General features: G+C 49.3%; 1 protein-coding gene and 1 pseudogene across 4 annotated transcripts in view; one reads left to right on the forward strand and one right to left on the reverse strand.

Annotated features, from left to right (window-relative positions):
* Positions 1-13648, reverse strand: part of Pfkfb3 (6-phosphofructo-2-kinase/fructose-2,6-biphosphatase 3) — a 34484-nt gene extending 20836 nt beyond the window's left edge. For 2 of the 4 annotated variants that reach the window (XM_045134826.1, XM_004662396.2), the window contains exons 1-5: positions 13183-13644; positions 4067-4192; positions 3010-3106; positions 1729-1795; positions 1123-1197 (exon numbers count right to left, since the gene is read on the reverse strand). In XM_045134826.1, coding sequence (XP_044990761.1) covers positions 1123-1197; positions 1729-1795; positions 3010-3106; positions 4067-4192; positions 13183-13258 — 441 coding nt within the window. In that variant the 5' untranslated portion in view covers positions 13259-13644. Of the gene's footprint in view, positions 1-1122; positions 1198-1728; positions 1796-3009; positions 3107-4066; positions 4193-13182 lie in introns of all 4 variants that reach the window. The other 2 variants (XM_045134827.1, XM_045134825.1) reach the window with 2 other exon arrangements.
* A 1156-nt stretch (positions 13649-14804) lies between these two features.
* On the forward strand, positions 14805-24681 carry LOC101617427 (annotated as a pseudogene).
* The last annotated feature ends 1380 nt before the right edge of the window (positions 24682-26061 follow it).

The raw sequence follows: 26061 nt of genomic DNA on the forward strand, positions 1-26061 counted from the left end.
ATTGGTGGGAGGAAGTGAGGCAGTAATGGGGAGACAGGGGAAGACAGGAGGGAAGAACAAAGCATTACGAGAAACTGTAGGAAAATGTCACAGTGAAATCTATCTCTTTGTGTGCAAACAAAAGTACAAATAACAACCAAATGGAAGATAGTCAGGGAAGAGAAAGGGAGGAAAGGAGAGAGGGAGAAATAAATCCATCTATTCCTAATGCCAGAAAATAGCTAACCTTGCACAGCCATGGCCTGCACCCGCCCCCAGGGGGGGAGGACTCCATGGTTCCTGTGAGTCTTGGCAAAGAGAGCCCCCTTTTTAATGTTTTATTTATTTATTTGAGAGAGAGAGGAGACGATGAGCATGCCAGGGTGTCTAGCCACTGCAAATGAACTCCAGGCACATGCACCACTTCCTGCATCTGGCTTACATGGGTACTGGGGAATCGAACCTGGGTCCTTAAGCTTCGCCAGTAAGTGCTTCAGCTGCTAAGCCATCTCCCCAGCCTAAGAAGACTCTATTTTAAGGCAGCAAAACTAGGGTAGCAAGCTGGGCATGGCAGCTCCCGCCCAGGCCCCAGCACACGGCAGGCTGAGGCAGGCCGGCTGCAAGGCCAGCCTGGGCTACACAGCGAAGTCCAGGCCAGCCTGGGCTACACAGTGAAGTCCTGCTGCAAGGCCAGCCTGAGCTACACAGTGAAGCCCTGCTGCAAGGCCAGCCTGGGCTACACAGTGAAGCCCTGCTGCAAGGCCAGCCTGGGCTACACAGCGAAGTCCTGCTGCAAGGCCAGCCTGAGCTACACAGTGAAGCCCTGCTGCAAGGCCAGCCTGGGCTACACAGCGAAGTCCTGCTGCAAGGCCAGCCTGAGCTACACAGTGAAGTCCTGCTGCAAGGCCAGCCTGGGCTACACAGTGAAGTCCTGCTGCAAGGCCAGCCTGAGCTACACAGTGAAGTCCTGCTGCAAGGCCAGCCTGAGCTACACAGCGAAGTCCTGCTGCAAGGCCAGCCTGGGCTACACAGTGAAGTCCAGGCCAGCCTGGATGGCAGGAAGCAGAAGACCAAGCAGGAGCCCAGAAGTGGGCATCTCAGGCCGTGTCTCTGAGCTTGTGGGGTGGAAGAGGCCAGGCTCACCTTGAAGTCATTCTCTTTGGCAAAATGAAGGATCATGTGTCTCCTCTCTCTAGTAGTGTTGGTGGCATCAAAAACCTGGTGGGGAGAAGAAGGTCAGGAAGATTTGGTGACAATATTTGCCAGTGCTGCAAGTGGTGCGTCAACCTGTCATTTACTGAAATGAGCCCAAAATTCCTCTTCCAGGAGACAGCGCAACCCTCCCCACCACACCGCCTGGGCAGCTGTGGTCGCCAGCAGTCCCTCCTCCCCAGGCCGGGACAGCAGGGGAGGTGAGATTAGCAAGCAAGCCAGCACCACCTCGGGGATAAAGGGGGATGGGGAGGGGGCAGGGGATAAAGAAGGAGCACTGGCTACTGTGATTGGAGCAGCCCAGGCCCCACCCATTTGGAGTCCGTACCCAGCTACACCCTTGTGGGTGACAGAGCATACTAGAGCTGGGTCTGCATGTCCGTCCTGAGATCACATGTATCTCAGGTAACCAGGTGCTCTAGCTACCTGTTCGCCTCAACCCTGAGCTGGAGGACTTAGCCCTGTCGTGCCATACCTACTTCAGTGGCTCTCAGCTGAGCTCAGACTGAGCTGCCAGTCAGCACCCCCTGGACTTACCGCAATCTTTCCGCCTTCCTTGGTCAGGTAACTCTTGACGTCTCTCAAGGCTGCTAAGGCACACTGTCTGCAACACACAAGAGGAGCCATGCATGGAGGCAGGCCCAGCCTCACTGCCCCAACAGGTACAGGCAACGCTGGCGCTAAGATGCTCAGGACTGACACGTCCAACCAGAAGCCCAGTGCAGGCACCCACCTTTAGGCACCTGAGGGAGGAGGTACTCACACCTGGCTGCACACTGGGATCTGGAACCAGGAGAGTTTAATTGTCTTGCCTTGTGAGGCAGGGTCTTGCTATGTGACCCAGGTTTGTCTTGAACTCCAGGCAATCTTCCCGCCTCGGCCTCCCTAGTGGTTTGCATGCAATGCAAGGACAACAGGCCCTGGGGCAACCATTCTCATTCTCTCTCTCGCTGCCTCTCTCTCTAGTAAATAAATTTTGTGACTAAATAAAAATAGGGCTGGAGGGATGGCTTAGCGGCTGTTAAGGCGCTTGTCTGTAAAACCTTAAGGGCCCAGGTTCTACGCCCCAGTACCCATGTAAGCCAGATATCCAAGGTGGTGCATGTGCTGCAGTTTACAGTGGCTGGAGGCCCTGCTGTGCCCGTTTTCTCTCTCTTTTCCCCCTCTCTCTCAAATAAACTAATAAATAAAAAACAAAAACTATGACAAGGTGCCTGGCTAGCTCAGTCAGTAAAGCAAAAGACTGCAGCAAAGCTGACGCTGCACAAGGTGACGCATGCCGATAGTCCCGGCCCTAGGGAGGCTAAGGAGAGAGCTGCGGGAGTTCAAGTGCAGCCTCGGCTTCACGGGGTTTATCAGGAGAGCCAGGTCTGCACCACAAGGCTTTGTCTCAAAACGAAGCAAATAATTAACAACTGGAGCCAGATCCTCAGTGACAGGCCCAGGGGGGGCGCACCCCGACATCCCAGTCCTCACCAACTCCCCCCCCCCCCAGTGTAACACACAGCAGGACTGCACCCCGCCCCCCTCAGACACCTGCAGCTTAGCAAGAAGCCCTTTGCAAATGCAAGCAGAGATTCACAATGAAAAGGCCTTTGTCCACTCCCAGGATGTGGCTGCAGAGGCTCGGTCTCAAGTCAGACCATCCGAGAACAGATCAAAGCAGCAAGGCCGACAGAGCCAAGAGACTGGCCCTAACCCTGGCCAGAGCTGCCGGCCACCAGCAGAGAAGGACGGCGACACCACCCGGCAGGCTGGCCCTCTCTTCCTCCCAGGGACGCTGCCTTACACACAAGGGAAGGCGGGCCCGGGACTCACTTGCGGACTTTCATGGCTTCTTCGTTGTCGGGGCGGAAGAAGTTGTACGAGCTGTACTGCTTCACGGCCTCACGCCGGTACTCCCCCACGTTGAACACTGCACAGGGCACACAAAGAAGCCCGCGTGAGCCAGCAGGAGCCAGAGGCTTCCCAATCAAAGTAAGAAGTCCAACTACCACCCACGTGAGTAAGATGACAATGGCCAGGCATGGTGGCGCACGCCTTTAATCCCAGCACTCGGGGAGACAGAGGTAGGAGGATTGTTGTGGGATCAGGTCACCCTGAGACTACACAGTGAATTCCAGGTCAGCCTGGGCCAGAGCGAAACCCTACCTCAAAAAAAAAAAAAAAAAGTAGAGGTCAGCAAATATAAAAATATAACTGTCCCCATTATTAAAAACATTTCTCGGGCTGGAGGGATAGTTTAGTGGTAGGGCATTTGCCTGCAAAGCCAAGGGACCCAGGTTCAATTCCCCAGGACCCACGTTAGCCAGATGCACAAAGGGGTGCACGTGACTGGAGGCCCTGGCACACCCATTCTCTCTCTGTCTGTCAAATAAATTAATTAATTAAAGAAAGAAAATAAAAACATTTCTCATTTAATCAGAGAGATGCAACCGGGCATGGTGGCGCATGCCTTTAATCCTAGCACTTGGGAGGCAAAGGTAGGAGGAACACTGTGAGTTTGTGAGTTTGAGTCTAGCCTGAGACTACATAGTAAATTCCAGGTCAGCCTGAGTTACAGTGAGACCCTACCTTAAAAACCAAAAATAAAAATAAAAAAGGGACAGAAATGCATAAAAACGTCCTCATTTAACACGGCAGAATGGAGCACCAGAGATCATCCAGTGGAGAATGCTACGATTCACGTGATGGAGCCAGGCATGGTGCACACACCTGTGATCCCAGCAGAGGTAGGAGGACGGCTGTGAGTTTGAGGCCAGCCTGGGACTATAGAGTGAATTCCAGATCAGAAGGTCAACTTTTTGCAGTTTGGGGGCACTGGCAAATAGGGTCATAGTGCACATGTGGGACTTAGCCCTGGGGCCTGGCTTACCTTTTGTTGGAACACCAATCCAGTTGAGGTAGCGAGTCAACTTCTTGGAGATGTAGGTCTTCCCCCGGGCTGGAAGGCCCACCATGACGATCACCGTGGGGGAGTTGGTCAGCTTCGGCCCGCAAGCTGCAATGAAAATGGAAACATCAAGGAAGAGCTCGCCAAGCTGATGAAGAGAGTCCTCTGCCCAACAGCAGACCTTCTAGAACGACACCAAAACTGGACACGGTCGAACATTCTGGTAGTCTCAGTCTTACTAAGTGGATTGAGAGTCTACATAGCAAGTTCCAGGCCGGCCTGGTCAAGAGTGTGAGTCTGTCTCAAAAACCAAGACCAGGAGTGGTGGCGCACACCTTTAATCCCAGATTGCTATGAGTTCCAAGCCAGCCTGAGAGTACACAGTGAATTCCAGTCCCGCCTGGGCTACAGCAAGACCCTACCTTGAAGAAAAACAAGAAAGAAAGAATAAGATAGAAAACAGCAACTGGCACTGAAGCCAGGTGTGGTGGTACACACCTACAACCTCAGTACTCAGGAGGTGGGTGCAAGCATCAGAAGTTTCAGGCAGGCCTCAGCCAGCCAGTGAGTCTGCCTGAGCCCCAGGAGACCCTGTCAAGAAGGAAGGAGGGAGGGAGGGAAGGAGTGAGCAAGGGAGAATGAAGAATGGTGGTGTTCCACCTTCCAAAGCTCTGAGCATTTGATTACCCAGTAGGACCTTGACTCACCCCTCACCCCAGCGACCAGAGCCCTCAACCTTGTATCTCAGCATTATCCTACCAGCGGGCACCACAGCCGGCAGACCTGGTATCTCACTTTCAGCTTAGACTTGGCAAAGACAGTACCAGCCTCAAATATATGATCTGATAGAATCTGACAAGGAGGACCCTAGCCCAAATTACTCCCACAATGGAAGAGCATTCATTTAGGGGTATAAAGAAGAGACTCATCCCCAGGTAGGGTCAAAAAACAGTAGGAAGAGATTTCCAAATGCAGTATGGAAAATGAACAGAGAGGGGCATGGGAGGAAGAGAGAACCAAGAGACAGAGAAAAGCCGAGCAATTTTCTAAGCTCTACAGAGACTTGGAAAGGAGGAGGAATGGGAGGAAGGAGAGAAGGAAAGGGGGGGAGGGATTTAAATAGTGAGAATTTATCAAGTGAAAGTAGGTCAGGGACCTAATGCTGCGCCCCTATGCCTCTCACGCCCTTTCCCGATCCCCTCCATTCTGCTGCCAGGGTCTGATGGATGCCAGGGTTTTAAGGATGCCAGGTTTACCAAGGGAATGGCTAGTCAGAGGGTCCCAAGTAGGCCAGTGACTAAGCCCCGGGCAGGAGCCAGCTTCCCCAGAGACACTCTTTCTTGCCTGTGAATTCCCTCTTGGCTTCTGAATAAGACAAAACCCACCAAACACAGAGGTTTCCAGACAGCAGTTAAAAGAATCCCATTCTAGACACTAACAGCCCAGCATGTCCTTGGCTGTATACTTGCTGCTGAGACTCTCAGGCAACTCCTATATCCTGGTGACAAGTGGGCTTGACAGCCAGAGGCTGCCTGCCAATCGCAGCCCCGCTGCCGCCCCTCCCAGCCCCAGGCTACGCGGCCTGCAGGCAGAGGAGAGCCACACCACCAAGGAAGACAGCTAGACAGATGTCAGATTGGGACAGGGTCTCCAGGGGAGCCTCAATTGAAGGGTGCACAACGGGTGGGCAGGGCCGAATAGCCCACCACCACCTCTGACCCACATGCCCATGTGCCAGCTTAGAAGGGCTTGCCCAAGCCTAAGTGGGATCTCCAGCATGGATCCTAGTTCCTAGGCCTACAGGCTTGGAGCTGGACAGAAGCGTGTATGGAAATCAGAGACTGAGGAGGAAGGAGTGACAGTTTTCTAGACGTTCGATCTTAGGAGCCACAGACAGCCTAGCTGCACTCCCTACGGCAGCATTCCAGAGGCCCTGGAACAGATTCCTAGGAAACAAAAGTCCTCAGTGTCCCAGGGACCAGGTACCTGAGTGTGCACACAAGGACCAAAGGGCCTTATGTCCCCAGGGAATGAGCAGAGATGGCAATCTTCCTGAAAGCCAGCAGACATAAGACAGACCCAAGGTGTCCTGGCCATTCGAGCCACTGCAGCTGACCCATCTGAACGTGCAGACATTGTCTCCCCCATGCCTGGAAATAGCACCCACCCACTGGCCTCCCTCCCTGCGAGCAGCCCCTCCTCCTCTCCCGACTGTAAGCCCACTGCGCTCTACCACTGACACTGATCAGACCTGCCCAGACGGACTGCCTCGGTTGGGACAGTGCCAGGGAGGCAGCAACTGATTTATGGATCACAGATTATGTCTATCCTCTAAGCTCAGGAACAAATCTCCTCGGGAAAAGAACAAACAAACAAGACCTGAGTACACAGAGCAGAGTTAATTCCTTAAGGCAAAAAAAGCTCCGGTTGGATTTCAAGCCGGAATACATACAAATCCCTCTTCCCATTTGCTCAGCACCACAATGAGAGGACCTCGAAGGGGACAAGCCCCCCCATCCAGACACCCTGACCATTAGGGGAAGGAATGTGTGAGCACAAACCCAACCACATCTCCATCATTCCTTTCTCCTCCCACACTCCATCTCATGGACTTCTCAATGACCCAATAATAAACATCCTGTCCTCATTTGAATCCCCCTAGACCCTCAATCTCGAAAAAACACCCCTTCCTCACATCTTGTGCCTTTCTCACTGTTCCAAGGTTCCGGCCTTTGATTCCCCAACCCCCAACCAACTCCACGATAAGGATTGACTTGACTTCAACACAGGATTTTCTAAGGCAAGCTTGTGCATTTCATTTGCTCTTAAATGTTTAATTTTTAAAAAAACTTTTTTTTTAAATTTATTTGAGAGTGGAAGACAGAGAAAGGGGACACTTTGTAATGCAGCTTACAAGGGTACTGGGAACTCGAACCTGGGTCCTCAGGCTTCTCAGGCCAGCACCTTAAGCACTCAGCCACCTCTCCATTTGCTCACTGAGATTGGGCCGTTCTACAGGAACTACCTCAATCCACTCCCATCAAGCAAGGGCAAAATTAAGCCCTGAAAATGACCTATTCTGACCCAAGAAATACACTGGAAAACAGGCTTAACCCGCATGGTCCTTAAGGATTGAGAATGCAGTAAACACCATTAGTGGGACGGAGGGACATGGTGGTTGTTCACTCAATGCCAATCTCTCTACTGGTATCATCGGACCAGCCCACAGCACCATCCAAGTTTTGGGGGAGCAATATGAAGGGAGCTTGCCTGAGCGGGGGCACAGGCTGTGGGACACAAGGAGAATGCAGCCAACAGGCGCCGCTTTCCAAACCCCTCCTGCGCCGCCGGTCACAGCACACATGGACTTACCTACCGTGCACCACGCCTAATGTCTAATAACCTCAGGCTAGCAAACGCCCTCGGCCTTCGCCACCCCAGCTGATCTCCGCAGCAGCCCTGTGACACGCATGTCAGTGAGTCGCTGACATCCTTGGGGGGCAGTGTGAAGAATGCAGCCGGGCCTCAGCACCTCCTTAACAAGCTATGCTCACCTCCGTGTCTTCCTCTCTTTGCTTGTAGCATCCTGGGATGCTTCAGACACTGCTGTGACAATGACAATATGTGGCATAATTCACTGGAAATGCCTCAGTCCAGGCACCTGCAGAGCCCTGGGAATAGAGGCAGCTCAGGACCACCAGCCTTTCCACGGGCGCTGGGGCCACACTTCCACCCTCACACTTGCAAGGCACCTGCTGTGTTCAGCTGAGCCAGTCCAAGAGGGAATTCCTTCTCGGAGTTTGACTACTACATCCAGCTTCCTTCAGTCACGTGCAGTCCCCTGCAGTGTCTATTCTAAACCCTAAGCAAAAATAAATTGGTATCTTACCTCCCTATATTTAAGAAAGAAAAAAAAAAAAGCTTGGGGCTTTAAGAGTAGCTCTGTCAGACCTGAATTTATACACCTTCATTCCGGGAAGGATGGAAACACAGTTTCTGATGCCTCCCAAGACCCGGGCTTTGTCGCAGGCCCCACCACACTGCCTGGCGCTAGAAAGCCCTGACCAGCCCTTTTGAGTTGCAGAAACAGTTGACTGTTCAGATGAAGAAACTGAGGTGGATAGTAACGCACTCACCCAGCCAAGAGATGAGTCCTGGTTTTCAGTGATAAAACAGAACTGATTTCAGCTAAGCTGATTCACAAGTACAGTAGAGATTCCCAGAGGTACTCTTTGAGGTACAGCTTTGGTTTAAGTTGATGGAAACTACCAGTCTTGAAAGAAGCTATGCCAGGCATGGTGGTACACACCTTTAATGCCAGCACTTGAGAGACAGAGGTAGGAGAATCACTGTGAGTTTGAGGCCAGCCTGTGGCTACAAAGTGAGTTCCAGATCAGCCTGGGCTAGAGTGAAACCTACCTTGCAAAAAAAAAAAAAAAGGGGGTGGAGGACTGGGAAAATAGCTCAGCAGTTAAAGGCACTTGCTTGCAAAGCCTGCCAGCCTGGGTTCCATTCCTCAGTAGTCACATAAAGGTAGTCGTGTGTTTGGAATTTGTAGCTATGGCCAGCAAGAAACCCTGGTGCTCCCATTTTTTTTCCTCTCTCTCTCTCCTTGCAAACCAATAAATAAAAATAGTTTACTAATACACACCCAAATTATTGTGCTTTCAAGGCATAAGTACCATCCATCTCTGATTTTGTTGTCATTGTTGTTCTTTTAATGTCCCTTACATCTGAGCAGCAACTTTCTCCATGCCCTCCTTTAGTCACAAGCCTCAAGAGTCAGTGCGCTGACCTCTGATGTGGAGACCACATATACAGATGCAATATTCTCAACATAGGTAGAAAAGAAGTACTCTCTTTTCTTCCTTCCTATGAGACCAAATTTGAATATAGGGAAAACACCATCTGAGACACGGAGGCAATAAATACCCAGACTGCAGATATTTGTATAAGGAAAATGTTTGCGGCTACACCCCAGAGCCACACACAAGGGTTCCAGGAGCCAGCGGGTCCTGTATCTTAATCCTTTAGGTTGAGGTCCCCTCAATCTCTCCATGGTTCTGACAGCAATTCTTAGCAAATGAGATGTGTGTGAGAGACGTACAAGCTCACAGAGTACAGTGGATTGGTTTCTGGAGCCTGGAGGAAGGACACCGCTGCATAATGCATCCCTCAAAAGCACTGTTAAAATCACTTACCCAACCTAAGACTCTTAAAACCACCCTTAGCCGGGCATGGTGGCACACACCTTTAATCCCAGCAGGGGAGGCTGATGTAGGAGTTCAAGGCCAACCAGGAGTTACTAAGTCCCAGGTCCAGGTCAGACTGGGCTGGAGTGAGACCCTGCCTTGAGGAAGCACCAACAATGATAGGGCCGGAGAGGTGGCTCAGCGGTTAAAGGCACTCACTTGCAAAGCCTGGCAGGTTCAATCCCCAGCACCCATGTAAAGCCAGATGCCAAGTGGCAAGAGGTCCCAGTGCATCCATTCTCTCTCCACTTGCAAATAAGTAAGTAAAATGTCTTTCAAAAAAGATAATAAGGGCTGGAGAGATGGCTTAGTGGTTAAGCGCTTGCCTGTGACACCTAAGGACCTTGGTTCCAGGCTCAATTCCCCAGGACCCACGTTAGCCAGATGCACAAGGGGGCACACACATCTGGAGTTCGTTTGCAGTGGCTGGAAGCCCTGGCGTGCCCATTGTCTTTCTCTCTTTATCTACCCCTTTCTCTCTCTCTCTGTCACTCTCAAATAAATAAATAAAAATTTAAAAAAAAAGATAATAACATGCCGCGTGTGGTGGTGCACATCTTTAATCCCAGCACTTGGGAGGCAGAGGTAGGAGGATCGCCATGAGTTCGAGGCCACCCTGAGACTACATAGTGAATTCCAGGTCAGCCTGGACTACAGTGAGACCCTACCTCAAAAAACAAAAAAAAAGGGGGGGGGATGGAGAGGTGGCTTAGGAGTTCAGGCACTTGCCTACAAAGCCAAAGGACCCAAGTTCAGTTCCCCAGGACCCATGTAAGCCAGATGCACAAAGTAGTACATGAGTCTGGAGCTCATTTGCAGCAGCTAAAGGCCCTGGTGCGCCCATTATCTTCCCCTGTCTGCCTCTTGCTCTCTCTCGCTTGCTTTCAAATAAATGAATTTTTTTCAAAAAATTGGGTCAATAGGCTTTAAAAAAGGGTAATAAAGACTGGAGATGGCTTAGCAGTTAAGGCACTTGCCTGCGAAGCCTAAGGACCCAGGTTCAATTTCCCAATAACTATGTAAGCACAAGGTGGCACATGCCTCGGGTGTTCATTTGCAGTGGCTGGAGGCCCTGGCGCATCCATTCTGTCTGCCTTTCTCTCAAATAAATAAAATATCTTAAAAAAAAAAAAAAAAAAGCTGGTGTGGTAGTGCATGCCTTTAATCCCAGCACTTGGGAGGCAAAGATAAGAGGACTGCCCACCCTGAGACTACACAGTGAATTCCAGGTCAGCCTGGACTAGAGTGAGACCCTACCTCAAAAAAAAAAAAAAAAAGAATATACATATATATATGTACATATATATATGTATATATATAATATATGTATATATGTATCTGGAGAGATATCCCAGTGGTTAAAGGCATTTACTTGCAAAGTCTGATGGCCCAGGTTCAGTTCCCCAGTACCCATGTAAAGCCAAATGCAAAGTGGTACATACTTCTGGCATTGGTCTGCAGTGGCAGGAAGCCCTAGAAAGCCCATACCCACTGTCTGCCTCTTTTCAATCTCTCTCAAATAAATAAAATATTAAAATAAATCAATAAAATCAACCCTTGTGACCAGCTGCAGTTTACAAAATGTCCTATGGCAAAATTTGCCTTATTCATGGCGGGGCATGGTGGTAAATGCCTCAGAAGGCAGGGATAGGCGGATCGCTGAGTGAGGCCAGTGTGAGACTACTTAGTGAATTACTGGTCAGCCTGGGCTAGGGAAAGACTCTGAAAACCCAAAACAGAAAAAACAAAATGCCTTATTCAAAATACGGCACGTTTTATACCTGGCCTTAACCAACTCTTCAGAGGTGTTTTATTTTATTTGTTGAGGCTGGGTCTCACTCTAGCCCAGGCTGGCCAGGAGCTCACTCTATAGCCCCAGGCTGGCCTCAAACTCACAGGGAGCCTCCTACCTCGACCCAGGAGTAAAGGTGTGTGCCACCACACCAAGCTAAGGGCTCGTTTTATAAGTGTATATAAATTTGAGACTCTGTGAGCTTGCACGTCTCTGGGACTTTTGTTTGTTTGTTTTTCCAGGTAGGCTCTCCAGCTCAGGCTGACCTGGAATTCACTATGTATTCTCAGGGTGGCCTCGAACTCATGGCAATCCTCCTATCTCTGCCTCCCGAGTGCTGGGATTAAAGGTGTGCTCCACCACGCCCAGCTCACGGCACCTTTTTTCTTTTAGGCTCTCACTATGTGGCTCAGGCTGGCCTTGAACTCAATTCTCTTCTCTCAGCTTTCTCGGTTCTGGGATTTGTTTTGAGATTACAGCTGTGAGCCACTACACTGACTCCTCCCGGTTTTTTGGTTTTTTTTGTTTTTTTTGTTTTTTTTTTTTTCTGGCACTTGTCATCTCCCAGCCTCTACCTCCTGAAGCTGGCCCCACCACAACTGGTTTTTGTGACGCTGATGGAATGAATGCGGGGCCTCAGGCGTGCAAAGCAAGCTGCATCCCTTGGGCATTTGTGTAGAAAAGCAGCCCGTGCTGAGTAAACGCAGTTGACAGGGCTGGGGAACTAGAAGCAGACCTGCCAAGGGCCACGAATCAAGAAGGGACGCCCAGCACTCGGGAGACAGAGGTAGGAGGAGCGCCGTGAGTTCGAGGCCACCCTGAGACTACATTGTGAATTCCAGGTCAGCGTGGGCTACAGTGGGACCCTACCTAGAAAAAAAAAAAAACAACAACAAAAGGTGTGTGTTGTGGGGGGGAATAAAGACTGGGGATTTAGCTCAGTAGTTCAGTAGTAGTGTGAGGTCCGGAGTTCTATCCTCAGCACTAGAAAAAAAGGGGGGGTGGGGGAGAGAGGAGACCGGAAAGGGAAGGAGGAGGAAGTAAGAGTAGAGAATAATAGATGTAGTCCTATTCTGAGGGGTTTCCCGGAAACGGACCTGCTGTGCATCTCCCATACTGCACAGCAGGGCAAGGAACAGGTCAGGTCTGGGCAAGGAAGCCGGTGACTCAGACCCGCAAAACTCCAAGCGGGCTGTCACGTCCCGAGGTGGTGGCCATCGTGAGAAGCGTGGCGGCGAAGCTCGGCGGGCAGCCTGGCGCTCAGGTGCCCGGTGGTTACTGGAAGCCACCTCCCAGCTTTGCACCGGTCACACCTCCGGCTACGGACCTGGCCTGCGCCATGTGCTCACCAGGCGGCTCGGCTCTGTAAGCCGGATGGTCTCCTGGGCGCACTGCCTGGAAGGGTGGCATCGCTTGGAGCCATTCCACCCGCCCTGTTCGGGGCGGCTCGCCGCAGCAGCCAGGGACGGAGCCCAGGAGCACCTTCCACAAAGCGTTTAGCTAGGGCCGCGGGAGGACGAGGAGGAGAACTGTCAGCAAATTCCGAGCTCCGGGGGGAGGTGTGAGCGCGGGTGAAATGCCAGCCGCGCAGGCACCGAGCATCCACCGGCCCTCCCCAAAATTCGGTGGCTCTGCTCTCGTCGCCTGCCCCGACAGCCCTGAAGTCGCCGGAGTGCGAGTGGAAGATGGAAATTTACGGACAGGTGGGGGAGAGGAACGGTGACAGCGGATTCCAGGAGGCGCGGAGGAGAGAGGGGGCGTGGGCGCCGGCGGGTGCCCGGGGCGTGGGCGCACGCTTTTCCGCCTCGGCAGCCTGCGCGCTGCGCTCGGGCTGGGCGCGCTCACGGGCTCCGGGGCCACAGCGCCCCTGCCGCCCGGCGCGGGAGCCGCAGCCCGCCGCACCCGGACGCGCCCGCCCTCCCGCCCGCCCGGCCGGCCAGCCAGCACGAGAGCGCTTCCCGCAGAGGGGAACCGGCACAAAGCCGCCGCACACAATGGCCGGGCCGTGCACGCGGCGCGAGCTGCAGCCTGGCCCCGCGCGCAAATGCACTCACATCTGGGCAGCGAGGGTCGGTGATCGACGGGCACCCAGATCTTCTGCACCCGGCTCTGGGTTAGTTCCAAGGGCATCTTCGCTACGGCACTCGGAGACCCGCCAGCCCGGGAGGAGATGGGACTAGGGGGACAGGAGCGGCTGCGCACCCCGGGAACAAAGAAAAGGCCGGGCGTGCGTCCGCCCACACGCGGCCCGGGCGCTCCAGGCACTGCTCCGGGGAACGTGCTTTGTGCCGAGTCCCGGACGCGCGCCCGTGCTGGGGATCGCAGCGAGTTGCGTGCGGCTTGGACTGCGCCCTCAGCCCGCCTGTCGCCCCAGGAAGCCCAGGGATGCTCAACCACAGTGACAGCTCAGCTCGCGGCCTCCCGACAGCGCCACCAGCCTCTTCTTCGGCTCCTCTGGGATGCCACCCGCACTGGCCGGCTTTTTAAGACCTGGCCGGTAGCGAGGCGCGTCAGCCCCGGGGCGGGCCGCATTCTTTGCGTCCCAGCCCCCTTTCACGTGGGAGAGGGGTGGGCAAGCCCGCGACGGCCTGCTGACGCCCCCTGCGGGCGGGCGACGGCAGCTCCTGCGAGCCAAGCGTCTATCAGCGCGGTTGGACCCTGCCCGCTCTCTCCCCGGAGGAGGCCCGGCACGGCGTCCTTTCGGGGCATCCGCGCTGGGTGGGGGGCAGCGAAATGCGATGTCCAGGGCTGCCCGTGGAGCCCCCACATCCCAATCCCTCGAGATGCTGATTAAAAGCCTCGTACAGAAAGGCCCCAGCACTGTGCATTCCAGCTGCGCGCTCCAGGACAGTTCAAGTGCAGACCCTTGCCAGAGGGTCTTCCTGACAATTCCTGTCTGTCATCACCCGTCATGCCCCTGCCGCCGCCTGGGAAAGAAGTCACCCCTGTTTCCACCTCCCAGGGTACACTTTTCTGAATCCCTTCGAAACCGGACCTTGGGCTACAGCACCGTCCCCTCGCAGGAACCTTGAGACTCCTGCGGTACTGGGAGCCCAGAGGGGTGGGAAAGCCCTGGGGGTTGAGCCGAAAGGAGCTCTGAGGTGGAGGGGAGCAGTTAGCATCTTGGTTTTCACATTTACGATGTATGATATTCAATAAACCTTGATCCCTCTCCAAGTTCTGAATAAGACCAAACCCTCATTCCAAATTTTATATATATATATATATTTAAAAAAAAAAAAAACACCCTGGATTAACTACTGAGAGCGGGCACTTTGTTTAAGCAACCTCCTAAGTCCATGCCATGTTCGCTGGGCACCCTGCAGCTTTCCCTCGCCGCTTTTTGGCCTGAGCTTGCCCTCGCTTCCTTCCTTCCCCGACCCTCGCGCTCTGCACACGCGCCAGGCAGAGTCGTGCACCGCTCCCTAAAAGCCCGTGGGTGACGGCTGGGGGTCGTTCGGCGGGCCCGGGAGCGCGCGGAGGCCGGGCACGGACGTGACTGCGGCGAGCGCGGCGCCCGCACCGCAGCGCTGCCCGGCCCGGCCCTGCCCCGGGGCGGCCGCGCACGCCGGGCGCACGCCGCGCTGTGATTGGAGGCGCGCGGGCGGCGCGCCGGGAGCCCACACGGCAGTGGAAAAGTCTGCGCCGCGGCCGCCACACGTCGCTCACGTCCTGCATGCTCGCCGGGGAGGGCCCCGCTCGCTGGCGGCCCGCACGGGCGCTCCCGAGCCCGCCCGCCCCGCCCGGCCTCCGCCCTTTCCTGCAGCTGAGCCTGCGCGGCGCGGCGCGGGGCGGGGGCCCTCAGACCCAGAGTCGCCCACCTGGTGCGCGTCCCACCCCACCCCCACGGCCGCCCGGCTCCGACCCGCGCCCCGCCCTGCCGCGCCGGCTCCAGCTCCCCGCCCCCCACCCCCAGCTTTGCTGACAGTCCGGTTTCTGTGCTCCGGCAGCTGTTCAGAAACCGGCGCATTGCATGGGGACTTGTTTTTCTGCAATGGGAGCAAATGCCAGAGGTGACACCCTAGAATGCCCAAGGGAGAGTCCCGCTCCACTTCTGCAATAAGAATAAGAATAGACGAACTCCGTGAGGAAAACAGCTAGCGTTTACACCACGGGAAGGGTCTCCCGCACTGCGGCTAGCGAGCTGCCAGGCTGCACCCACCAGGAGACCCGCCCCCGCGCAACAATGCTCCTGGGCATCTTCTACTTGCTCACTAGGTTTCCTTGTGGATTTTGTTTTGTTTTCTTTGAGACAGGGTTTTGCTGTGTGACCTAGGTTGGCCTCGAACTACTACTGATGCTTCGGTCCCCGCCTCCCAGGTACTGGGATTAAAGGTGTGTGCCACTGCCCCCCTCCCAGATGCCCACACATCTACAAGCCAGGCAAGTGGCCAAGCGGCATTCTTTCACCCTGTAAGCTTGCGAACAGGTTGTTGGGTGCCGCGTAGCGGGAGGAGGGGTGGGAGTGGCACCTGCGGAGACACGTCTTTAAACCCGGCCAGCGCTTAGGGCAGGAGGCGCCACTGTCTCCAGCCGCGGGTTCAGAGACGCACCTTCCCTTCCCCTGCGTCTACGAGGCTTTGGACAGACAGAACAAAGACCGAGTTCTTCCCCAGTCACCTCTGGCACCAGACAAGCAGCGAAGGAAGTCAACCTAATCCCCTGGGGGCTTCGAATGTCTCAATGCAAACTGGGGGTGCGTGGGACCAGCATGAATTCCACGCTTGTTTTGATGGGTCCTTTTAGGAAGTAACCCCTTGCAGCGACCAGTAAATGAGAGTTCTCGTAGATGTAAAATAGCTTTAATACAAAATGTTTGGTATAAGGCAACTGTATTTCAAGAGTTGGCGAGTTTGCTGGTCCAGACATCCTCCCAGTGTTTCCCCTAGCTCTGCTAGTAAGCCCTTGTCTGCTGATGTGGACCTCAGCGCTCCACCAACTCCCGAGTCCCCAATGGGGCTGTTATGAACTTCGTCCCTCACAAAAGGCTGCCGAGAGTGTAAGCATTCTTCTAACACACGTTCTCATAGCCAGGCAACACCAGTTGCTAAGGCTGGGTAACAATTTCTCTTAGATTCTGAGTTACCATCCTAGATCCTATTAAAGCCACACACACACAAAAGAAAAACAACTTTGGAACACTCTATCTCGACCACCCCGCCCCTTGTTTATGGGAAAGAGTACAGGGAAGTGTGGAGCTTAGAGAGGTCAAGCAACCAGGTCAAAGAACAAGGGGAAAAGCCAGTTAGGAAAGGGGTGTCTGCTTCTCTAAGGAGGGCTGGCTCTCCACACAGGCAGCCTCAGCAGCAGGCCTCTTCAGTTATGCTCATCCCAACCCAGGGTGCTCAGTGGAGTCCTGAGAGGGGGCAAAGCCTGCTGAGATTCGAGCGTCTTGCCCAGGGCAGTGGAGGCTGCTAAGAGAGCGCTGTGCTGACCGGTCAGCAGGGCAGTGACTCCTGCTCACAGAGACCCTACCAAGCGCTTGCGGAGTTGCTCACATCAGGTGAGTTCAGGGAGGAGGCAGGTCCAGCCTTAGCAAAAGGATGTGAAGCGGTTTTCATCCATGACCCTTGTCCCCATGCTTCCCCGCTGGCACGTCACCTAACCCTCTAACACTGCCAAGATGTGGCTGTGAATGACAGCAACGGCCACTCCACTTCCACACTCTTGCACTGGCTAGTGAGATTCAAACGTTTACACCACGCTGGTGCCCACACGTCCTCCCCGGGGAGAGAAGTACAAGCTGTGGCAGGCTGTGAGCAATCACTGGTTGCTAATTAGACCCAAAGTGTCATTATTTGCTCCCTTGGAAAAAAAAATCCATGTATGAGAGAGTGAAAGCAAGATAAAAGGTAAACAACAAAACCCTTCCCTTCAGTCACCCACTCAAGTTCCAAAGACAAGGGAGGGTGATGTCTGTTTGTTTGTTTGTTTGTTTGTTTGTTTGTTTGTTTATATTTGACAGAAAGAGAGTGAATGGGCGCACCAGTGCCTCCAACCACTGCAAACAAACTCCAGACACGTGGGCCTCCTTGTGCATCTGGCTTATGTAGGTCCTGGGGAACCGAACCCAGGTCCTTTGGCTTTGCAGGCAAATGCCTTAACCACTAAGCCATCCCTTCATCCCTGAGGGTGATGTTTTTGTTGTTGCTGCCTTTCTTTTTCAAGATAGGGTCTTACTCTATCTAGCCCAGGCTGAGGTGGAACTCACTCTGTAGCCCAGGCTGGCCTGAAACTCATGGTGATCCTCCTACCTCAGTCTCCCAAGTGTTTGGGATTAAAGGCATGTGCCACTGTACCTGGCTTGGTGACTTTTTTGAAGTAAAATATTTGTGACTCATACTTGAATAAGAATAAAGATTTGAGGTACCTCAAGTGTCATATTTAGGTTCAAAATACCAATTAATAACATGCACAAGGAAGTCTATACGCTCATTCATATTTGTCAAAGCACGGAGCCAGCCATAGTCACACATGCGTGGAATCCCAGCATTCAGGGGGAAGGGTCAGCAGAATTCTGAGTTCAAGGTCATCCTCAGTTACATAAGTGAGTTTGAGGACAGTCTGAGCTACATGAGAATCTATCTAAAAAAAATAAAGGGAAGCCGGGCGTGGTGGTGCACGCCTTTAATCCCAGCACTCGGGAGGCACAGGTAGGAGGATTGCCATGAGTTCGAGGCCACCCTGAGACTCCATAGTGAATTTCAAGTCAGCCTGGGCTAGAGTGAGACCCTACCTCAAAAAACCAAAATAAATAAATAAATAAATAAAGGGGGGTGAGGCCTAAGTGAGGTCAGGGGAAGAGACTGAGTAAAGGAAAGGTGGAGGGAGGGCTAATCAAAATCTAAGAGGATATAAATAAATCATATGGAAACCTGCTTTTGTTTTTGGACAATGGAACACTCAAGAGCCATAGATTGTTACTAGAAAACTTTTAGTGCCAGGGATGGGATACCTTCCAGTGAGTTGTTGACCAGGGAGTCCCTGATGCCCCTCAAAACATTACAGGCCATTGCCAAGGCTCTTGATTTCCCACCAGGAATACATGGTAAGACCCTATTGCTGAAGGCTCCACATATTTGGGCTGCAATGTCCCTGAGAAACCCTGCTGGAGCTGAGCTGAAGACCTCCTCCAAGTAGACTAGCTGACAGAAAACTGGAAGAAGCCATTCTGCATGCAGTTCAATGGGAGAGAGAAAAATCACCAGTGAAGACACTCAATAGTGGACACTGCAAGCCTTATATTTTTCCAGCCAGGCCAAATGAGCCAATGGGTGCAATAGTGGACTGCCCTCTAATTGAAATGGAGGCCCACTCCATGGGAGGGAATACACCCCTGATACTGAAAACCTACAACGGGGTAGTCATGAGCCTGAGGCTCATATAATGTCTGCTGCTGTCTGGCTAAACATATATACTGTGCTCATCAAACTGCCCAGTAAGCACTTCTCTTAATGTTAATACACATATATTAATGCTATTCTCACTTTTGATAGAGAATCTTCTCTTCAGATGGCAGTGATCTTGGGATGACTCAGAAGGCATCATGGTGCTAGGAAGAAATGACAGGACTACTCAGCACTGCAACATCTCTATCACACCTTCCAAGGCTCAGGGTCCATTGTGGAAGAAGTGGCTGAAAGAATTTAAGAGCCAAAGGAAGGGTCGGACTCCTTACAACGTGCTCCTCCAGACACAAAATGGCCTGGATATCCATGGCCTCACCGTACCTGACACTATCTACATAAGACCATCATAATAGGAAGAGAAGATCACGACATCAAAATAAAAGAGAGCCTGATTGAGAGGGGGAGGGGATGTGATGGAGAATGGAGTTTCAAAGGGGAAAGCGGGGGGGAGGGAGGCAGCACCATGGGATATTGCTTACAATCATAGAAGTTGTTAATAAAAATTAATCAATTTTTAAAAATCAAAAAAAGAGGGAAAAAGGGGGAGCTGGGAGATGGTTTAGTGGAGAAAGGCACTTGCCACACAAGCAAGAGGGCCTGAGTTCAAGCACCAGCACGGATGTAAACAGCTGCACGTGGCACACACGCTTGTGCCCTCAGTCCTGAGGAGGCGGTTCAGGGCTAGCAGGCCCCCGGAAACTAAACTAGAAGTGGCTGAACACTGGACATGTCCTTAGTCCTGTAAGGAGGAATCTGGCTTCTCCTTTTCTCTTTTTCCCTAGATCTCTTTGCTCAAACTTGATTCTTTCCCTACATCCCTTCCACTGTAAAGGAGTTCCTCCTCACATATGCACCAACAAATCAGTGTCTCCAGGAGGACCAGCTGCTTGGAACCCCTCTGGTTTTACAGAAGCTTTATCTTCTCCTAAACTCTATAACACTCTATAATAAAAGCTTTCTAGACAGGTTGGTGGTGCACACATATAATCCCAGCACTAAGAACGCTCAGGTAGGAAAGTTGCCATGAGTTTGAGGCCAGCCTGGAGTTAAGGAGTGAGTTCCAGGTTAGCCTGAGCTAGAGTTAGACCCTATCTTTAAAAACAAAAAATCAGGCGGGCGTGGTGGCGCACGCCTTTAATCCCAGCACTTGGGAGGCAGAGGTAGGAGGATCGCTGTGAGTTCAAGGCCACCCTGAGACTCCATAGTGAATTCCAGGTCAGCCTGGGCTAGAGTGAGACCCTACCTCGAAAAACCAAAAAAAAAAAAAAAACAAAAAAAAAAAAATCAGACTTCCAGTTAAGATAGCAGCATAGGAACCACACCAAAGCAGCCTAGGGGAGAAAAAGCAAAAAAAAAAAAAAAAAAAAAAAAGCCACTTTTACTAAAAAGTGAGGTGTATCAGAAATTAAAATGGCAGCAGAGAAGTAGGAGAGTCCCAGAGCATCCAGAGCCCGCGCAGGCCGACAGCAGCTCCAGCAGCAGCAGCACCAGGTCCGCGGGCCATAGCTGCCAGGCTCGGCTTGAGCCGCAGGAGAAGCCAGGTGAGGGGAATCCCACTCACACCGGAGCTCTCCGCAAACTCAAGAAATGTGCAGGGAGAACAGCAGCGAAAAACAGAGGAGCAGATCACAAGGCAGAAGATCACGTGGACCAGCGGAGAACTAGAGCCGCCACCCACAGCCTCCCCAACTCCACCGCCAGTGCAAGCGCCAGCAAGCCCCAGAGACCAGGGGAAGGGACATCACAGCACCCAGCACCCAACCAGAGCAGCGATCCAACAACCCAGCCAGCCTACTTGAACCCACAGTGCACAAAAGAGGGACCCAAGCTGACGAGCAGCATAACTGAGATCAAAATCATCTCAAAAGGTAACTGGGATTATACCAGCTCAGTACCCACCAAATAAGCCTGGTATAAAGGCCTGAACCAGAAGTGCTAATTGTGCCTTCCATGTCAGGATAAATTATAGGTTAAATCTGATGGAAGGTTGCCATTCTTAAATAAGCTATATTTTGGGCTTGTTATTTGTTGTTTCTTGATTTATAGTGGCTTTGTTTCCTCTTCTGTTGTACATTAGGGAAGGGTCTCACTTGATCACAAGCTGACTTGGAACCCTCAGCAGACCAGACCAGAAATCTTAACCCCCTAGTTGACAGGATTAAGGGTGTGGGGCAACACACACCCTAAGGGACAGTGACTTTGTTAGAGGATCGGGTTTTCATAATATCTACTCTTGCCTAAATACTCTGTACTGTTTTCAATTTAAAGTGTACATTATTTAGTTAAATTTTAGAAACTGCCTGTAATTTGTTCCACTCAGCCTTCTTGAATACTCTCATAGCAGGCAAACACAACACCAAGGGTCACTTTTGTAGATACTCTGAGAGTCTTGAGAGCCACACCTAGCACCTTAAACTCCTATCCTGAAGATATATAATATCAGATTGATTGATAAATATAATACTGCAGCTAAGTAGAAAATCCAAGCAGAAAATTAACCCGAGATACAAAAATATATACATTATAACACATGAAACACCAAAAATCAAGACAATATAAATCCACCAAAAAGTATTAATGCATCAGAAATGACCTACAGTGAGAATGAGTTAGAGGAAATGCCTGAGAAAGATTTAAAAAGAATGATTCTAAATATGCTCAAAAAAGTCAAAGAGGAAACCAAAGGAATGAAAAAGGAAATCAAAGGAATCAAGGAAGACACAGGAAACCAATTTAATGAAATAAAGAGGTCAATACAAGACATAACTAAGGAAATAATAACGAAAAGCCAGTCAGAATTACTAGCAATGAAGAACACAGTAAATGAAATAAAAAAAAAAAAAACTCTGGCCGGACATGGTGGTGCATGCCTTTAATCCCAGCACTCGGGAGGCAGAGGTAGGAAGATCGCCGTGAGTTCGAGGCCACCCTGAGACTCCATGGTGAATTCCAGGTCAGCCTGGGCTAGAGTGAGATCCTACCTTGGAAAAAAAAAAAAAACTCTGTAGAAAATCTATGAGTAGAATGGATGAAGGAGAAGACAGCCTATCTAAATTATAAGACCAGGTGGCAGATCTAATACAGTCCAACAAACTAATAGGACAAACTAGACAAACTAATAGGAAAGTATGATTGGTAATTTCAAGATACTCGGGACACTATGAAAAAATCAAACATAAGAATTCAGGGTATACTAGAAGGAGAAGAATTTCACTGCAAATGCATAGTAGGTGTTTTCAACAAAATCATAGAACAAAACTTCCCCCAAACCTGGAAAGATGCGCTAATGCAGATACAGGAGTCCTTTAGGACATCAACCAGACAGAACCTGAAAGAACTGCTCCTCACCATATTACAATTAAACTACCAAACATACAAACCAAAGAAAAAATATTGAAAGCAGTTAGAGAGAAAAATCCAGTTATCTACAAAGGCAAGCCCATCAGGATCACAGCAGATTACTCAACACAAACTTTAAAAGCCAGAAGGGCTTGGAGTGATGTACTCCAAGTCCTAAAGATAACAACTGTCAACCAAGGTTACTTTATCCTGCAAAGCTATCCATTCAGATAGACAGAGAAATAAGGACATTCCATGACAAAAACAAGCTAAAGGAATATTTGAAGACAAAACCAGCTCTACAGAAAATACATGAAAGAATCCTTCTTGCTAAAGAGAAAGAAAAGCACACATATAAGGAACCTTGAAAAAACAAACCATATTCAAATACTAGTTAACACAAGAGAGCAAAGGTAAAACCGGAAAAAGTATGAAAAAAATGGCAAAAATAAATACACACCTTTCAGTAATATTCCTTAACGGCCTCAATGCCCCAACCAAAAGACATAGGTTTGCAGACTGAGTTAAAAAGCAGGATCCTTCAATTTGTTGCCTCCAAGAAACCTACCTTTCTACAAAGGATGGACACTATCTTAGGGTGAAAGGTTGAAAAATGGTGTTTCAAGCAAATGTGCCTAGAAAATAAGCAAGGGTTACTATCCTAATATCTGACAAGGTAGACTTCAGTCCAACATTAGTTAAGAAAGATAAGGAGGTCACTTTATATTGATTAAAGGCACACTCCAACAGGTGGACATTACAATCCTAAACATATATGCACCTAACATGGGGGCTCCCAACTTCATCAAAAAACGTTATTACAACTAAGGTCACAGATAACACCAAGCACAGTTGTAGTGGGTGATTTCAACATCCCACTGTCATCAATTGACAGGTCATCCTGGCAAAAGTAAACAGAGAGGCATCTGGATTAAATGAGGTCATAGAAGGAATGGACCTAACAGATATATACAGGACATTTCATCCAAATGCTACAGAATATACAATCTTTTCAGCAGCACATGGAACATTCTCTAAAATAGACCATATATTAGCAAATCTTAACAAATACAGAAAAATTGAAATAATTCCTTGCATTCTATCTGACCACAATGGAATCAAACTACAAATCAATAGCAAGAAAAGCTATAGAGCATAAACAAAATCATGGAAACTAAACTACACACTACTAAATGATGAATGGGTCAATGAAGAAATCAAGAAGGAAATCAAAAAATTCATAGAGTCAAATGATAATGAGAACACAACATACCAAAACCTTTGGGACACAATGAAGGCAGTTCTGATAGGGAAATTTATAGCTTTAAGTGTCTATATTAAGAAACTAGGAAGGTCTCAAGTAGATGACCTAATGCTTCACCTTAAAACCTTGGAAAAAGAAGAACAAGGCAAACTAAAAATCAGTAGACGGGAAGAAATAGTAAAAATTAGGGCAGAAATTAATTAAATATTCTACTTCATTAATTAAATTAATGAAACAGAAAGCAAAAACAAAAAAAAAAAAAATCCAAAGAATCAATGAAACAAAGAAATGGTTCTTTGAAAGGATAAACAAGATTGATAAACCCTTAGCAAATTTGACCAAAAGAAAGAAAGAAGAGACACAAACTAATAAAATTAGAGATGACAAAGGCAACATCACAACAGATTCCAGAGAAATTCAAAAAATCATAGGGTCTTCATTTGTATAGTAGTGAGTATCCCCACCTGTAATATTAGATCACTCAATCCTTGGTGTTTCTGCTGTTGGCCACACTTTTCAGCGCATTGACTGGTTTGCCATGGAGTCTCTATAATGCTTTTGTGATAGAAGAAAACCTTGGCTTTAATCATCAGACTTTGGATTTTTTTTATGAAAGATGCAATCAAAAAATTCATTGTGACTCAGTGTATTTTATTGCCTATGTCTTCCCTTCTATTATACATTATTAAAATTGGAGGTGACTATTTCTTTATTTATGCCTGGCTGTTCACATTCGTTGTTTCTCTGGTTCTTGTCACAATCTATGCTGATTATATTGCCCCTTTGCTTGACAGATTTACACCTCTGCCTGAGGGAAAGCTTAAATAAGAAATTGAAGTGGTGGCGAGCAGTATTGACTTTCCTTTGACAAAGGGGTATGTTGTTGAAGGATCTAAGCGCTCTTCTCACAGCAATGCTTATTTTTATGGCTTCTTCAAGAACAAGCGGGATAGGTTTGTTTGACACTCAACTGGAAGAGTGTTCTGCGCTAAACAAAGACACCCAGGATGACAGCAGCCAGAGCCCCACAGTGATGGAGAAGGGGACAGCCGGAAGTAAAAGCTAAAGCTGAAAATAAGAAACAAGGCTAGAAAAAGGAAGAGGTGCTGGCTCTACTAGGCCATGACCTGGGGCATTGGAAGTTGGGACACACAGTCAAAAATATCAGTATTAGCCCGATGAATTCTTTCCTGTGTTTTTTCTTATTTGCTGTACTAATCGGCCGAAAGGAACTTCTTGTTGCCTTTGTTTTTTATGAAAGCCAGCCCACTCTAATTGGACTATTGATCATCTTTCAGTTTATTTTTTCACCTTACAATGAGGTCCTGTCTTTCTGCCTGACCGTCCTAAGCTACAGGTTTAAGTTTCAAGCTGATGCTTTTGCCAAGAAGCTCGGCAAGGCTAAAGACTTGTATTCCGCTCTGATCAAGCTAAACAAAGATAACTTGGGGTTCCCAGTTTCTGAATGGCTGTTTTCAACATGGCATTACTCTCATCCTCCACTGCTGGAGAGACTTCAAGCTTTGACAAGTACAAAGTGAGACTGAGACACTCAGGGCCTGTGTCTGAGACATTTCTGACTATTTCTGTCCTGGCAGCATGTCCCAGCTCTTGATGGTTTTAAACTTCTTCTTCTTTTTTTAAACTTTTTTTGTTTATTTTTATTTATTTATTTGACAGCAACAGACAGAGAAAGAGACAGAGAGAGAGAGAGGGAGAGAGAAAGAATGGGCGTGCCAGGGCCTCCAGCCACTACAAATGAACTCCAGACACATGCGCCCCCTTGTGCATCTGGCTAACATGGGTCCTGGGGAATCGAGCCTCGAACCAGGGTCCTTAGGCTTCACAGGCAAGCGCTTAGCTGCTAAGCCATCTCTCCAGCCCTTCTTTTTTTTTTTTTTTAAGAAAAATGATTAAGTATGAAAAGTCCAGATTTAAATACATTTACTATCTCATTTCAAAAATGATTTTAATAATCCATTTCTTAAAACATTGGATAAACTTTGAAGCTTGATATTTTTAAAGGCGTAGTTTTATCTAGCATCCAATGTATCAATTTATAAAATTATTTACAAAATGCAAAAATAATCATAGGGACACACTATGAAAACATATACTCCACTAAGTATGAAAATCTGAAAGAAATGGATGATTTGCTTGATTTATATGACCTACCTAAATTAAATTGAGATTAATTACTTAAATAGACCTATAACAAATATGGAGATCCAAGCAGTTATCAAAAATCTCCCAACTAAAAAAAAAAATCCAGGCCCAGATGATTTCACTTGTGAATTTTACCAGACCTTCAGACAAGAACTAACACCAAGGCTTCTTAAGCTTTTCCATAAAATAGAAAAAGAAGGAATCCTACCAGACTCCTTTTACTAAGCCAGCATCACCCTGATACCAAAACCAGGCAAAGATAGAACAAAAAAAGAAAATTACAGATCAATCTCCCTCATGAACATAGATGCAAAAGTTCTCAACAAAATATTGGCAAACAGAAAACAAGAATATATCAGAAAGATCATTCATCCCGACCAAGTAAACTTTATCCCATAGAGGACCCAGATGTAAGTCCAGGTAGCTATAGCCACCTGATATTCAATAAAAATGCCAAAAATACTCATTGGAGAAAAGACAGCCTCTTCAGCAAATGGTGTTGGGAAAACTGGATATGTATCTGTAGAAGGATGAAAATAGATCCTTCTATCTCTCCATGCACAAGAATTAAGTCCAAATGGATTAAAGACCTTAACATCAGACCTGAAACTCTGAAACTTCTAGAGGAAAAAGTAGGGGAAACCTTTCAACATATTGGTCTTGGCAAAGACTTTCTGAATATAACCCCAATTGCTCAGGCAATAAAACCACAGATTAACCACTGGGACCTCATGAAATTACAAAGATTTTGTATG

This window comes from Jaculus jaculus, chromosome 15, assembly GCF_020740685.1.
Source record: "Jaculus jaculus isolate mJacJac1 chromosome 15, mJacJac1.mat.Y.cur, whole genome shotgun sequence".
Classification (NCBI taxonomy): domain Eukaryota; kingdom Metazoa; phylum Chordata; class Mammalia; order Rodentia; family Dipodidae; genus Jaculus; species Jaculus jaculus.